General features: G+C 51.4%; 1 protein-coding gene across 1 annotated transcript in view; it reads right to left on the reverse strand.

The window, feature by feature from the left end:
• Nucleotides 1-1,319: 1,319 nt before the first annotated feature.
• The window catches only part of TMEM163 (transmembrane protein 163), a 270,601-nt gene continuing 257,473 nt past the window's right edge, over nt 1,320-14,447 (reverse strand). Inside the window, exons 6-8 of the mRNA XM_073241358.1 lie at nt 11,495-11,606; nt 3,489-3,630; nt 1,320-2,342 (exon numbers count right to left, since the gene is read on the reverse strand). Coding sequence (XP_073097459.1) covers nt 2,282-2,342; nt 3,489-3,630; nt 11,495-11,606 — 315 coding nt within the window. The 3' untranslated portion in view covers nt 1,320-2,281. The remainder of the gene's footprint in view (nt 2,343-3,488; nt 3,631-11,494; nt 11,607-14,447) is intronic.

Genomic DNA, 14,447 nt, shown 5'->3' on the forward strand with positions numbered 1-14,447 from the left:
CTTTTTGCTCACTGTCCTACCCAAGTGTAAGGACAATGATGGAACAATTATTGCCAAAGGAGATGGTGACGTCCCTTCTAATGTAGTAGCTGTCACAACCTTGATGTCTTTAAGCTAATGGCCATTCGCATCTGTGTCTTCAAACAGCTCCTGGTACAGCCATTTTCTACTGTTCACCTCAGAGTTAAGTAGTGCAGGATTCTGCAAGGCGTTGCCATCCAAATGTACTGTACCGGCATAGAGAGCACTGCTTTGTTTTCCACTGTTGTAGAGAAAACTAGGGAGATCTTTATTTTTAATAAACTTTTCTTGTGTGACAGGTGGCAGTGATTTGTGGGGGCTGGGTGGGTGTGGGATCACCTTCAGATCACAGCCCAGCCACGTCCAACGCTGGCACCCACGGACTGCATGTCACCGTTCGCAAGTGCTCCACTGGAAGTGTGATAGGTATGGTGCAGGAGTGGAGGGGGAGAAGCTTCACTACTGAGGGTTCGCGTCCTTCCATCACATCCCCCTCTACTAATTTCCGAGCACTCTCCCTGCCCCTCACCTAGAAGGGAACTGAATTAGGCTGGTAGGCTTTTTTTCAGTTGAGGTAGCTGGGTACTGTATCAGATGTTTAAAGATCTTTAAGGATGTGCTGGTAAAACAGCCCTTAAAAGACTGGGGGCCTTTTAGACCTGAAACATGTTTTCCCACCTTAAAAAGAGCACTTTCTGACCCCGGGCTCAGCGGTCCATGAGCACTGAGTTGGGCACATGCCCTGAAAACAAAGTCAAGTCTGTGCCGGTGCCAAGGTCTTGTCTGCAGGTGGTGCTGGAGGGCCACGGTCTCGGGTACCATGCTTCCCATGTGTGTGAGACACAAGTCCCAAAGAGGGTGCCAGGAAAAACCTGAGTGCTTAAGCTCAGGGGCTGCTACATCATAGCTGCCCCTCACTGAGCTTCCACACTATATATTAAATACAGTGAGAAAATCTGCAAAAAAAGAAACCTGTTGAACCTCGCATTTACCAGACCTGCTCGTTTTTCCTACATAACATATGATGATAGAGAATACTCAAGTGCTTTTGCAACAAGCCACACAGAAAGCATCAGACTGAATCAAAGTCAGTGGCCTCTTAGAATGGATTCCCTTCCCCTTCCCAGCTGGGAATAGCCCATTGGGAGACGGGGCACTGATGGGGAGGACTGGGGAACAGCCGGGCTTCAGGCACCACCACACGAATGTGCGGCCACTCGCACCCCCTCCCTGCGGGTGGGCCACAAAGCCCATCAGGCCATCCTTGCCCATGACAGTAACAACACTCAAAGATAACCTTGTACCATACAAAACAGCTAAAGGTCTTTATTGGTCACTGTTGCCCGGACAAACAGCAGTGCCCGAGGTACAGAATGGTGGGTGTTGGAACATTTTTATGGAATCTATACCTAATGTTACATAAACTGAGAACATCTCGTTCCCTTAGGGGTAAGCCATCTCTAACACACTGTAATGTACCATTACCACTTAACACAGCATATAGATATATGCATATATGGGTAGGTTATATAATTATTTATTACAAATAAACTGTAGTTCCACATCTCTCAAAAATGAATCCTGTTTTTTACATGTATGTTCAGGTTCTGAATGTACAAGAATGGGTCATGTGCTTAGTTTGTCCATGCAAAGCTCATACATATATCACTAAGTACTTTAAAAATAGAATGGTCTCCTTTGGAACAAATCTGTTTAGATTTAGGATTAGTAAAACTGTATGAAACTAATGAAATACATTGATAGAAATTAGGAAGTTGATATATACTTATGGTTCTGGGTATATAAAGGGGATGAGGGACAAAAGGGTACAGTCTTCCCTTAAAATCTGCCAGGAGATGAGAGACTCTGGAATGAGGCAGCTGGGGCCACGTGGCTGCCAGAGGAGGTGGGTCTGGTCAGTTGCTATCCATTTCAGGCTTGAGCACCACAGAGGAGCTTTCTGCCAAGCAGAGAGCTTATCCTACCCACAAGAACCTTTTACTCCAGGAAATGGAAAAGGTCAGTCCCCCCTCGGGCACCCGTCTCCCCTCCTGTGCACGTTGTTCTAACGTGTTTGACAGGCAGTGGAGCCGTGTAGACAGACCTGCCGGGCAGCCCTTGTTCCCGTGAGCACAAACTTTCTACAGAAGAAACTGGATGTCAGTTAGCCATTGGCACCACCTGCCTGGGTGGGAACCACTCCTCGTCCTGACAGTCTTCATGCACATGCAGAACTGCAGCTTGTCCCCGCTGGCCGCCATCACTCAAACATCTCGTAGTGGCGCGTCTGCCTCACCCTGGGCACCATGTCGATGAGGAGCCTGCAAAGAAGAAACAGCTCACCCCAACGCAGCCCTCCGCAGCCCTGAGCACTAGGAGGAGCAGACCAGAGGCTTCTTTTTTTATTATTATTTTTTTAAGTATAATTCATAGGTTGTACAACCATCACCACCATCTAATTCCAGAATATTTTCATCATCCCAAAAGGAGACCCCGGACCCACCAGCAGCCACTCCCCATCCTCCCCTGGTAACCACTAGCCTACTCTCAGGCTTGGGATTTGCCTATGCTGGACATTTTCCTGAACGTGCAGCCTTTGCGTCTGGCTGCCTTTATCTGGTATAATGTTTTCACAGCTCTGCCACATTATATTTACCCATTCATCACTTCACAGACACGGGAGTCTCTCCTTTTTGCCTAGTATGAATACTGCCACATAAACGTTCATGAATAAGTTTTTGCATGTGTGTGTTCATGTCTCCGGAGTATAAGCCAGGGAGGGGCATTCAAGGGTCAAATGGGAACCCCATGCTCAACACTGTGAGGGACTGCTGAACTTCCACAGTGGTTGTACCATGTTACATTCCCACCAGCAATGTAGGAGGGTTCCAATTTCTCCCTCTTTATTATAGCCATCCTGGTGGGGGACAAGAAGCACTTCAACATTTGGAAATGCAGGGCCTTTTAAAAATGGTTCTCTCAAAAGCTAACTCCAGCCTGGCTGGTGGATGTAGAGTCAGCAGTGCCTGCACAGCCCCCCTTGAGTGAGAGGACGGGGGGCTAGGACCCCAGGTGGTTTGTCCACAGCGTGGCCCTTCCACACTGCTGAGAAAGCTCTCCGGTGTGAAGGCCTAGCCTCCGGCCGGGTAGTGCTGCTTGACCTCCCCCCACTCACTACAGCATCATGACCCATGAGGACACCCCAGTGCACCTGCTGTGCAGCATGTGCCCTTTACAAAGGGGCACCAAAGGTTAAAGGGAGGACCACGGTGAACTACAGGGACAGCAGACAAGAGTAAAGGAGGCCCTTTTGTGACGTAAAACCTAGGCCTCGTGTCAAAGCCCTTGCCTCATTTTGCTAGGGGCCCTCTGGTCACCTGACCTCACCCAGGCTGCGGAGATAGGATGTGTGAGTGTCAGGGTGGGATACAGCACTCCTGGCCACCCAGATGGAAGCAGGAACTTACTTGACCCCGTAGGCAAATATGGTGAGGCCAATGAGCACTCCTATGCTGCCGTCCAGATACCAGACCGCGGCGTTGTGCTTGAACACCTCCGCACTCAGGAGAATGGAGAAGCCCATCACGCCACCCACAAGGGAGTTAAACCCTGGAGGAGGAACATAAAGAGTCTTGATGCCAGTGCCAAGCAGGCTTTCTTAGCCACCAAACACCAGGTGTGCCTCCACATTCCAAAGCACGTGCTGTAAGGAACGTTGCCCAGGAGCACGTCTGGGTGACAGCCCCTTCCCTCAGACAAGCTTGTCGAGTGTCTGTTCAGGTGTCACCAGACATGTCCCTGGCTAGAGCATCATCCCCACTGGCCATCTCCATCCCCTGCCAGGCACTTCTGCCTACAAGACACAGCACGTGTGTGGTTACGGTGAGCCCTCTATCCCTGGGGAGCCCACAGCATCCAGGACAGTGTCTGAACATAGATTTGAGTCACCACGTACCAAAGTGGGGCCTTCTCAATCCTGTGAAGTCAGGTGGTTATCCCACGTTACTGACGAGAGAACTAAGTTAAGCAGAGCAAGAGATTGGGCTGGGCTGGGCTGGGCTGGGCTGGGCTGGGCTGGGATTCTACCAGAACCCAAGTGCTTTCCCTCCAATCTCCCTCCCTAAGAACACATGAGGATTTTTACTCTCCAGGAAGAGGCAAAATCTAGAACCAGCAACATGGTTGCAGAATGGCAATCAAAACAGAACTGGAGCTAATAGACACATCACCATCTCCTTTGACATGGCACCTCATTTGTTCCCCACAACTTAGCTATCATGCTTCCATTTTGCCTGGGAAGGGAAGGCTTAGAGCAGCTTCTGGGGTCTCACTGTGCTGTGAGCCACAGGCTGCTTGCCTGCCTCGGCAGGACAGTGGCCCAAAGAGAAGTTCTAGGTCATGCAGGGCCAAAACCTCTCAAAGCATTAACTCCAGGTTCAAACAGGAGGATGGATATGAAACAGCCTTGAACACATTCACTGGGGGCTGAACACTAGGAAAGAGAGAGCGTGAGGACAGAGATGATTAGAGCAAAGCCAGGGTGAGACCCCTTTCTAGGACCCACAGGGTAGACCTCAACAGGCTGCTCCCTAATGAAAACATAATGGGAACAAGGCAGGTGCCAGGCCTGCACAGACCTCGGGGGTTGACTGCTGCATCCCACCCTCCTTGCACATCTCTCTCTTCCCCACTCCACTTCTCAGCTGATGACACAGCCTGAACTTCCCAGAGTGTGCAGGTTCACTGGACAATACCTCCTCTCCCCAGCTCCCAGTCCACACCCTCGCCACCCGGTGACTGCCACCCCACTTGCTCAGCTGCTCCCCAGTCTGCACTGCTCCCATGCAAGGCTGACTGCCCCCTGCCAGCTCACCAAGGGGCTTTGATTTTGAAATCCTCCTCCCTCTCCTGGGTCATGCCCACTGGGAGGAACTGGACCTTACCAGCCCCAAGCCCAGCCCCACTCACACTGCCCTTCACAAAGCTCCCAGCAGGCTCATGTGCCCAGTGCACTGCCCACTCAGGTTCCCTCCTCCCAGCACCCTCCCTGAGGTCGCCAGTGACACCGTGCAGCCCGGTACAAGGGTGAATCTGGGTGTCACCCTGCCTTGAGGACCACTTCCTGCAGGCTTCCAGTCCCCTACAAGCTGTGCTTTTCCTCTCCCTCCTCCAGCTGCCTCTTCTCCATCTCCTTTGCTGACCAACCTTCTCCACCTCAACTCTTCCCTGGTTAATTGCCTCCAAGCCAACCTCTCCCACATTTATCTCTTTTGTCCTGACCTTTCCTCTTGGCTGTAGACTCACTCATATAAGTATCTCAGACTGAATATGTTCAAAGCAAAAATCTCAATTTCTGTCCCCAAAAGCCTCACCCTCTAGCCACCATCCACCTAGCTGCCAGGGCCAAAACTCTACGAGCCCAGCTCTGGACCTCTCCCACTCCCCAAAATCTAACAATCCACAAGTCTAACCCATCAAGTAATTCTTCCAACTGTTACCTCCAAAACTCATTCTCAGTCTACCTGTCCCCCAACCTCAGCCCTCCTCGTCCTCTGCCTATCCCTGCAGCACCTCTTCACTGTCTTCCCTGCCCCGCACCGCCACCCCATGGCTGCCAGAAGCCAGAGTGGCCTTGGTAAGTGCACAGCAGCCAAACCTTGCAGGAGAAAACTGCCTGATTCTGAACACCTGCCGTGATCAGTTCCTCCTGCCCGTCCCTCAGCCTAGACCCCACGTGCAAGCCGCCTCCATCCCAGCCTGAACTCCTAGGCCCTCCAGGCCCCTTAAAGGGCTTCCCAGCTACACCCTCCATCCTTTACCCTACTTCATTTTCTCCACAGTCCTTTACTTCATAATATGGTATTTTTACTCTTTTTCTTTTTTACAAACATTTCTCTTTTTCCACTAGAAATGTAAGTTTCAGGATAGGAATTCTATCCCTCCTCTTGCTGTATTCAAAGTTCCAGAGCAGGCTGGCACTGCTCAGGGGCTCAGCTAATTATTGCATTAATTATCAGATGAAGGAAAGAGGAGAAGGTGTGGGGCAGGGCCTGAGGGTGCTAAGAAGGCTCCTGCTTAGCCACAGCTGGGCTGAGCTGTCCCAAGAGAGGATGCCCCCCTGCCCAAGCTCAGGGGCCTCCCTGCCGAGGCAGGGGCTGGGGCTGGAGCTCTAGGGACACTGCCCCCAGGAGGAGGCTGAAGCCCAGGCAGAGGGTTTATTCCTCAGTTTCAGGGTGTGGCCCAGGGCTCCCTGGAGAGTCAACCTCCCCTCTTCTGAGGCTCTCCAGAAGGTTCACTCATATCTGGTTAAGCTTCTTACCCAGTTTCACCTGAATAAAGGTGATGGGGTCTAGGGAAGGCCAACTCCATCTTCCTCCCACTGGGGGGCTGTGTCCTCCAGAGACCCTGGGAACTATGCTGACAAAGGAGGCCAGGACGTGCTGGAGCCTGGAGCTGGTGAGGGTCCTTCAGGCAGGGCCTCTGCCTGCCCTCCCATGCCTACCTGGGCCATCCCTGCCCTCCACCCACAGCACCTCTGCCCACCAGCCACTAGGGCCTCCTCTGCCAGCCAGCCAGCTGACAAAGCTTTCTCTAGGTATCTGGGGAGAACAGGAGGCAGGCGCTAAGTGGTAACTTTACCTTTACCCAAGATGCGCCCCAGCAGCTCCAAGTCCCCAGGCCAAGTCTTCCACCCTTAACCGTGGAGATGAGGGGCAGGCAGGCCCCTTCCCCATGCTGCCACCTGGCTTCCCCTTCTCAGCCGTGGCCCTGTGTGGTTTGTTTCTGAGGCTCCTTCACGCTCACTTCCCGCTGGACAATGAAGAAATGGGCTCAGCATCTCCATCTCCACTCAGCTCATGGAGCAAACTCTCCTAAGCCTTATATGTTCTAGAAGCACAGCAGCCTCTTGTCACCGCACTGGAAGCTCTGCGCAGCCCAACCCCCTGCACCCCACACCAGAGCTTACTCCCGTCTTGCCCTGGTCTGGGCCTCCACCTATCACCCCCAGGTTCCGGCTCCCGCTACAGAGCCAGGTGCAGCAGGATCTACTGGCCCTCCCCCCTGCAAGAGGCTGGTGTTCACCTACTCACCTCTGCTGCCCCTTGAATCTTCCTGTTATTTTTAACAAATGGAATCAGACCAGTACTCTTTTTAAGAAAACCTTGAGGCCCAGAAAGCCTTCAAAAGCCTCAGTAGAAACCATTTCTCTGTCACAGGCTACCTGGGCTGGGGTTACCTCTCAGGCATTCTCAAACGTGGGGAATTTGAGGCTGGCTAGAGGAAGGGAAACAAGGAGGAGACAGCCACTGTCCCGGGGCGAACGGGAATCCTTCACACCCCTGCTCCATCTCTGTCCCAGGCACAAAGTGGGTACTGCAGCCCTCAGTGAAGCCTGGTGGAGCTCAGAAAGGATGCTGAGAACATGAGATTCCCCAGCCAGCCGCTAGATGTCTCCTCAGCTCCACCAAGGAAGCCAGCTCTGCCAGAAGGACAGCCTAGCCTGGCGTTTCCAACAGGAGGAAACCCATACAGGCTCCCGTTCTGGGTTCATGTCCCATTCACTACATTCAAATCCACACTGCTCTCAGCACAAGCAGCCTCTTTGCTGCCCACTCCACCCTATACAAGCTCCCAACAGCACACAGCTGATGGAGTCATTGTATGTTCACCTACACCTTCCAGGAGGGGCTTCTGACTTGCTCAGCTCCACTCACCTTTGCTTATTAAGAGGCTGACTCATTTCTGCTTCCCCTGTTCCAAGCCTGCACAGGAACTGCAAGGAACACACAGGGATTGACATGGGGGACCATCTGAATCTGCCTGTCACCTCCATTGTGTCAGAGCCTTCCCAGCTGCACCCTTCCCACAGGAAGACCCTGAGCTCCCAGCCCCACCCACCTTACCAGCACTGCACCCCCGAGCCCACAGTGAAATCCAGAGCTGTTGTAAAGAGTAAAGGCTGATATCAGTTTGAAAACACACGATCATGTTGGAGGCCATCCTGATTAGAGGCACCACCAACCTGCCCTTAGTGACTAGATAAGAATCTGTATAATCAAGCACATTAATTTTATGCAGAAAATCCTGATTAGAAGTTTATCGTGTGCCTGAAAACCCTGACTTGGTTAGAACTAAGGGAGTGACAGAACGGTCAGCCGGGCCGCTCCACCCAGAGAGGCTGCCCGCTGTTCCCTCAGGCGGCTGTGGACGGCTCCCGGCCTCCAGTTGAGAACTTCTCCAAGGGACTTTCCGCAAGCTGCTGCCTGATTCTGCAGTAGCAGTCTGCTGTACCGAGTCATTTTGCCTTAAGTGATGTGCAGCCAGAGCCTCGTCCTCCCAGCGGCCGGGCACACTGACAGCAGAGCCCAAGCGCGGAGAGCAAGTCACACGAAGTCAGCTGCACTGCCCAGCACAGGCGAGGCCGCCTGGGGCCGCCCCACACCCTGCTGCCCTCCCCTGAAGACCCTCCCAGCTGTAGGCGCACAACCCGGGGACGGAGGACCTGGTCAGTCGGCCTAACCTGCTCCTGGCCCAGCTCCAGCTTGGGAACCAGCCACTGCAGCAGGGACAGGCGAGGCCTGCCTCCCTACACCACAGCAGTTTGCTCAACATGCTTCTTCCTCAGAGACAAAGCCCTTGGTCTGCCCCTGCCTGGGCCAGATCAGGAGGGCGCCTTCCCAGGGAAGTGGCCACAGGGGACACGGCCACAGGGGATGCCCTCCAGAGCCAGCCCCTCAGGGGAGCCCAACATTAACGGGAGGCAAGGCTCCCGACCCCAGCCTGCCCCCACCTCCCAAAGTGCGGGAAGGACAGAGAGGAGATAATTACAGGTAGTTCCCTCGCTCTGCTCATCAGTGATGAGTAAAACTGGGATCCCAGACAATACAATTAGCAGGAGGCTGTAATAACTGCAGCGTATTTGCTGACACTCCCACCAAACTAAGGATTGCAAGCACACCGACCTGTGGGGCCCCTTGTGGGTAACAGGCTTGGGGATGTGGGGGGCCCTGCCTCTGCTCTTTGCAATAGCTCTATTTCTGTCTCTCTTATCAACCCCCATGGCCAATTCATCCCGGAGGCCCGCCCATTCCACCAGCACATCCTCAAATCCTCCACATCCCACCTCCTTGGCCCGCACCCCTGTCCAAGCCACCACCACCACCACCACCCAGCACCCCAGAGACCTGTCCCTGCTTCAGCACTGGTTCCCTCCACTCTGCCACCTGGATGTCCAGAGGGCTCTTTAGAAAACATCTATCATGTCACCTCATTGTTTAAACATCTAGCAAAACATCCAAGATCCTACCCAAAATCCTTAATGAACTGCCCTTGCCCTGCAGACCCTTCCTCCCATGTTTCCCACTCCCCAGTGCTCCCTGCTAACTGGCGCAGCTGCCCCCAGGCCTGCCTTCTCCCTCTCCTGCTCCAGGAGAAGAGAAATGGAGAGGGCAGCACGGGACACACCGCTGGAGAAGTCAAGGTCCAGCCGGGCCTCTGCTCTGTTCAGGTCTAAATGGCCCGGGTACAGCTGCAGCCTCAGAGCAACACACAAAGGTGGCTGGAAAATCCACACCCGAACACTGCGTTCATGTTCACACAGCCTTCAGCTCTCGGCACAAGGAGACCCTGCTCATCCCTAAGATAAGGAGGACTCCGTGGCCAAAGAGGCATTTCATCTTCCAGATGAAAAAATGGAAAACCACAAAAATCACAGGAAATGAACACCCCTCCCCAAATTCTGGGTCTGGTCCTGAGAAGAAGGGGCACGGAAATGGGTCAGGGCCTTGTAAGACAATGTAGCCAGGTCAGCTTGATGCCCGCTGCCTGTGAATCCATGATGCCCCAGTGGGTGGCACGGGCATGCTCACACCATTCTCATGGGACTGACCCACATGCTCTAGCAGAGCTGGCTCTGGTAGATGGAGCTACCCACTTACACCAGGGGGTTAAGTTGCAACCGCACTTCTGAGAACCAGGCAAGACTTCACAGCCACAGGCCAGAGCCCTGAAAGGGGCCATTCCAATCCTGCATTGGAGCTGGTTTCCGCAGCTAACAGGCACCTGGCAGAGACCCAGGCACAGAACCCCGGAAGGCCCTGCTGGTCCGGTGTGATGCACACTGCTCTTGAGGTCAGCCGCATCCTGACCAAGGACAGACTCAGGAGTTCCTCTGGGAGCCAGGGAGCTGGGCTGGGCCGCCTGGCACACACCCAGGCCTTCACACTGCTCCACCTCAACCTGCCAGAGTCAGAATCTTCAGGGACCAGGTCTAGGAACCTGTGTCTTTAACAAACACCACAAGCCATTCTGATGCCAGTACAGTGGTCAACTGACTGCCTCTGAGGTTCCCTGGTTTTATAGTCAGCATGTCAGATCAAGAAACCACCCCCCCATTTCTTCAGGCTGTTCAAAGGCACCCCCACCACACACACACACTAATAGGTGACACCCCTCCCAGGGTCACTGACATAGAAAAACTGGAAACTTCACTCTGACTTCCAGCCCACCTGCCCCACTGCGCAGAAGCCCAGCTCCCAATGCAGCAGAGCAGCACAGGGCGGGATGAGGAATGCAGGCCCACAGCGTGTCCCCACGCTCTGTCACTTGGGAGAGAAGGGCCCTCTGCCCTGCCACTGCCCTGTCCAGAGCAGATAAGCAGCCACCCCTGCGTGTGCACACAGCAGAGAAGTTGAGAGTTGGGGATGGAGGGAGTTCTTTACTTAAAAAGGAAACCCAATGACTTCTGCTTTATTTTGTGCAGACACACTCACCAACCCATACGCTTTTGCCCTGTGACCTCCCACCCCTGGGTATGGGGGCTCAAGCTCAAGAATGAAGGAAAGGAAAAGAGCCAGATAAGTGTTTGTCAAGTTTCCCATTTACATGCCAGCATAGTTTATGGACTGAAATGCACTTTTCCTAATTTCACACACCCTTCTCTGTCATCCCAAAGGCCACTCAGGAAGCTCTTCCTGACCCCTAGGGACACAAAGGGACATTTCTGCCTGGCTTGAGTTTGAAGCAGAACAATTCCCAGTGAAGCCTTGGTGCCTGCAACTGGAACCCTCAACTGAGCACCTCACTAGCTGGAGTGGCAAGTGAGCATGGAGAATCCAAAGGAAACTTTTCTAGAATCCAGAAAAGACATTTACTTTTTATCTGGAACAATGCACGTAAAATGTAAGGTTCCAGGAACACTTTGTGTTTCACAATTAAGAGCCTGGGGAACCCCAATCCACCCTGTTAAGGAGGTCAGGGTAGAAGTGATTCATGAAAAATTTATTAAATTCCCAGGGCACATCTGCCCTGCTATGGGGACCCTGAGAATCATTCAATATCCTGGGAGGGGAGGACAAATGGATTCCAAACTGTTGAGCTCTTCTGTAAGACAATCAACTAAAAGTGTCCCAAACAGCATCTTCCCTCACTGTGAACCCCACCCCCAGGGACCGGGCCCACTGGCCTAACTCACCATCTGTTATGAGTGCTCTGCTGGTCAGGACCTTCCCCAGCATGAACTTCAACACCGCCAGGATGGTGCAAAGGATCCCGCTTAAAATGGAGACACTGAACAGGAAATCATCCTGGAAAAGAAAGTTCCAGATTCCAACAGTTCACCTCCTGCAGATTATCTGCAAACCACTGGCCTTAAAGATCACCTTTGTTCCCAGGACAAACATCAGTTGGGTGTGCTGACACCAGGTGGGAGTATATTGCTTGTTTTCATATCTCATTTACCTGTGTCACTGGGAAATGAAAAAGATGATTAAAAAACAGATAATCTAGATTTAAATTCCCTTAGAAAGCTGTTAAGTATTTCTTTTCCTGTAAGAGATTCTCCTTCCCACTACTCTGCTGAAGTGATTGGTAGTTATTGATCAATAATACAATAGAGTTGGTGAGAATGCTAAAAAACAGTACCTTCTTCTTAGACTTTTATATGCATTATGCAGAGTGCCTTCCATGCCACTGTTTAAGAACTCTGGAACACATCAGTGCACCACTAGCCTAAGACCACTTCAACACAGCCAAATGAATTTGCAAAAGGGTCAATTATGGCTGGAGCTACTTATAACTGTATTTTTTCCTTGAATTCACACAAGGTAATTGGAACTTCAAATATAGCCTTCAAGGTGGGAAAAATGCATCTAAAAATACAGTGTGCTATCAATGTTACCTTAGCACTTCCTGCGAGTTGTTACCTTACCTCTGCAAGCAAATGAGTGAGTCGGGCATGACAAGTAAGCACCAGTATCTCATGACATCAGGGCGCACCGAGCTCCTCACCGTCGAGCTTCCATGCACCATTCCCATGAGACATACTCTCCAAATTCTCTAATACTAAAATACAACTGCCAGCAGAATTCTGATAAAGTAAAAGGATGCCTTAAGCACTTTATTGTTCAAATTCCCTAACCTACTCACAGGAAGGTGGGAAGAGAAAAGACAACCTGTTTCCCTGGGTTCAAAACAACAAAGTCATTGGAAAAATAACCTCACTGGAAACAGGTTGTCTGCATAGCATCAAAGTATCTCCCCCACAATACTCATCAATGGTGGTTGATTTTAACATATGTCCACAAATCCTTTGCTACTCCTTCTTCCAGGAGGCACAGCTTAATTCTCTCTCTTCCCAAGAACATGGGCTGGACTCATGACTAGTATCTAACAAACAGGGTATGGAAGGGGAAAATAGTAACTTCACAGTAGAGACACCTGGCAAGTAATCTTGGCCAACAGATCAAGATTAGCATGACCATTAATAAGTTATGTCGGTACCATGTGCCTTCAGACATGATGTGCCATGATGAGAACTTTTCTACCTAAAAATCCATAACCTCAGCTGAACTGCAAAAATCATCAAACTCACAAAGAGAGACAGTCTACAAAATATCTGAGCACTGCTCTTCACACATGTCAAGGTCATGTTCAAGCCAAGACTGAGAAAATGTCACAGACTGGAGAGTAAGGAGACATGAGAACTAAATGCAGCCTGGTGTCCTGCACTGCATCCTGGAACAGAAAAATATCATTAAGTGGAAATCTGAATGGAGTCTGGAGCTTTGTTAGCAGGGTTGTAATCTCCTACTTTGGTAAATGTACCCTGGTTGTGTGAGCTGTTAACATCAGGGGAGGCTGGATGAAGGATATACAGGAGCTCTCTGTAATATCTTTGTAACTCTTATAAATCTAAAGTTATTTCAAATATTAAAGTTTTCTAAAATAAGCACCTTACTGACATTTCACCTCAAATTATCAGTAAGGACTATACCAAACCTGGTCCCAGCACCACCACCGGCCCCCCCAAATCTGGCCCACCACCAGAGATAAAGGGCAGCATACCTTCTGTATAAACATGAGGTGGTCTTCAAATCATACAGCATGGAAACTGGAAAAGGGCTTAAATCTATGCTGCAGGTGGGGAAACCAAAGCTCAGAAAGAGCAGGTGGTCCCCCGACCACAGCAGCAACAAGCGGCAGAGTGCAGGGCTCCCCACCACCCTCCGCCTCCCCTGGGCAGGCTGACACTACCAACTCCTTCTGAATCTCGGAGCACAGGTTGGAAGGTGGTGAAAGCCACAGGGCTAGTTTTAGGATCCAAAAGCAGTTAGGGAGAGCTGATGAGACCTAACCTGAGGGAGGATCCTCATGCTAATGTGTGATATTATGAATTGCACACTAGCTCAGGAGAACTCGGTCAGCCAGCTCTAGACTTCGGCCAGCTTTTCTCCAGGATGCAGGACCCCTACACTGCCCCCACCCCCCACCAGCACAGTCTGACCTGGCAGGTGAGAGCCCCGATGACCTGGTGTACACTGATAGGATGATGTTTTCCAGCTCTTCTGAGCAAAGGCAAACCCAACAAACCACCGGATGGCACCGGCCCCTCCAGCCCCCGCTTGAATACCCTCCCCTCCTCTTACTGTGCTCCAGCTGCCCTAGATTCCTCCCTGCTCCTCCTAGAATGCTTGGGCACTCTCCCACCTCAGGACGTTTGCCCATGCTGTTCCCTCTCACTCCCTCACCTCTGTCGTATCTCTACTCAAATATCACCTTCTCACTGAGGTGGTTCCAGACTACAATCCCTTCCCATCCCTGATCTCTTTTTAATAGCACGTTTCACATTCCAACACACACATGGCTATTTAAATCTAAAATAAATAAAACTGAAACTCAGTTCCTCAATTGACTAGCCACATTTCAAGTGCCCCATAGCCACATATGGGTACTGGTAATAATGTTGGAAAGTGCAGACTGAGAGCATTTCCATAATTGCAGAAAGTTTTATTGGATGGGGTTGATGTAGAAACAAGATGGTTTTTCCATCTAAACAGGAGAAAGCAGTAAGTGTAGGCCAGGATATGTACAAGACAGGAACAGAAAGAGACCTGGACCCAGCAAATGGTCAAAGATGAATAGTCAGG

Source organism: Manis javanica, chromosome 7 (assembly GCF_040802235.1).
Source record: "Manis javanica isolate MJ-LG chromosome 7, MJ_LKY, whole genome shotgun sequence".
Classification (NCBI taxonomy): Eukaryota; Metazoa; Chordata; class Mammalia; order Pholidota; family Manidae; genus Manis; species Manis javanica.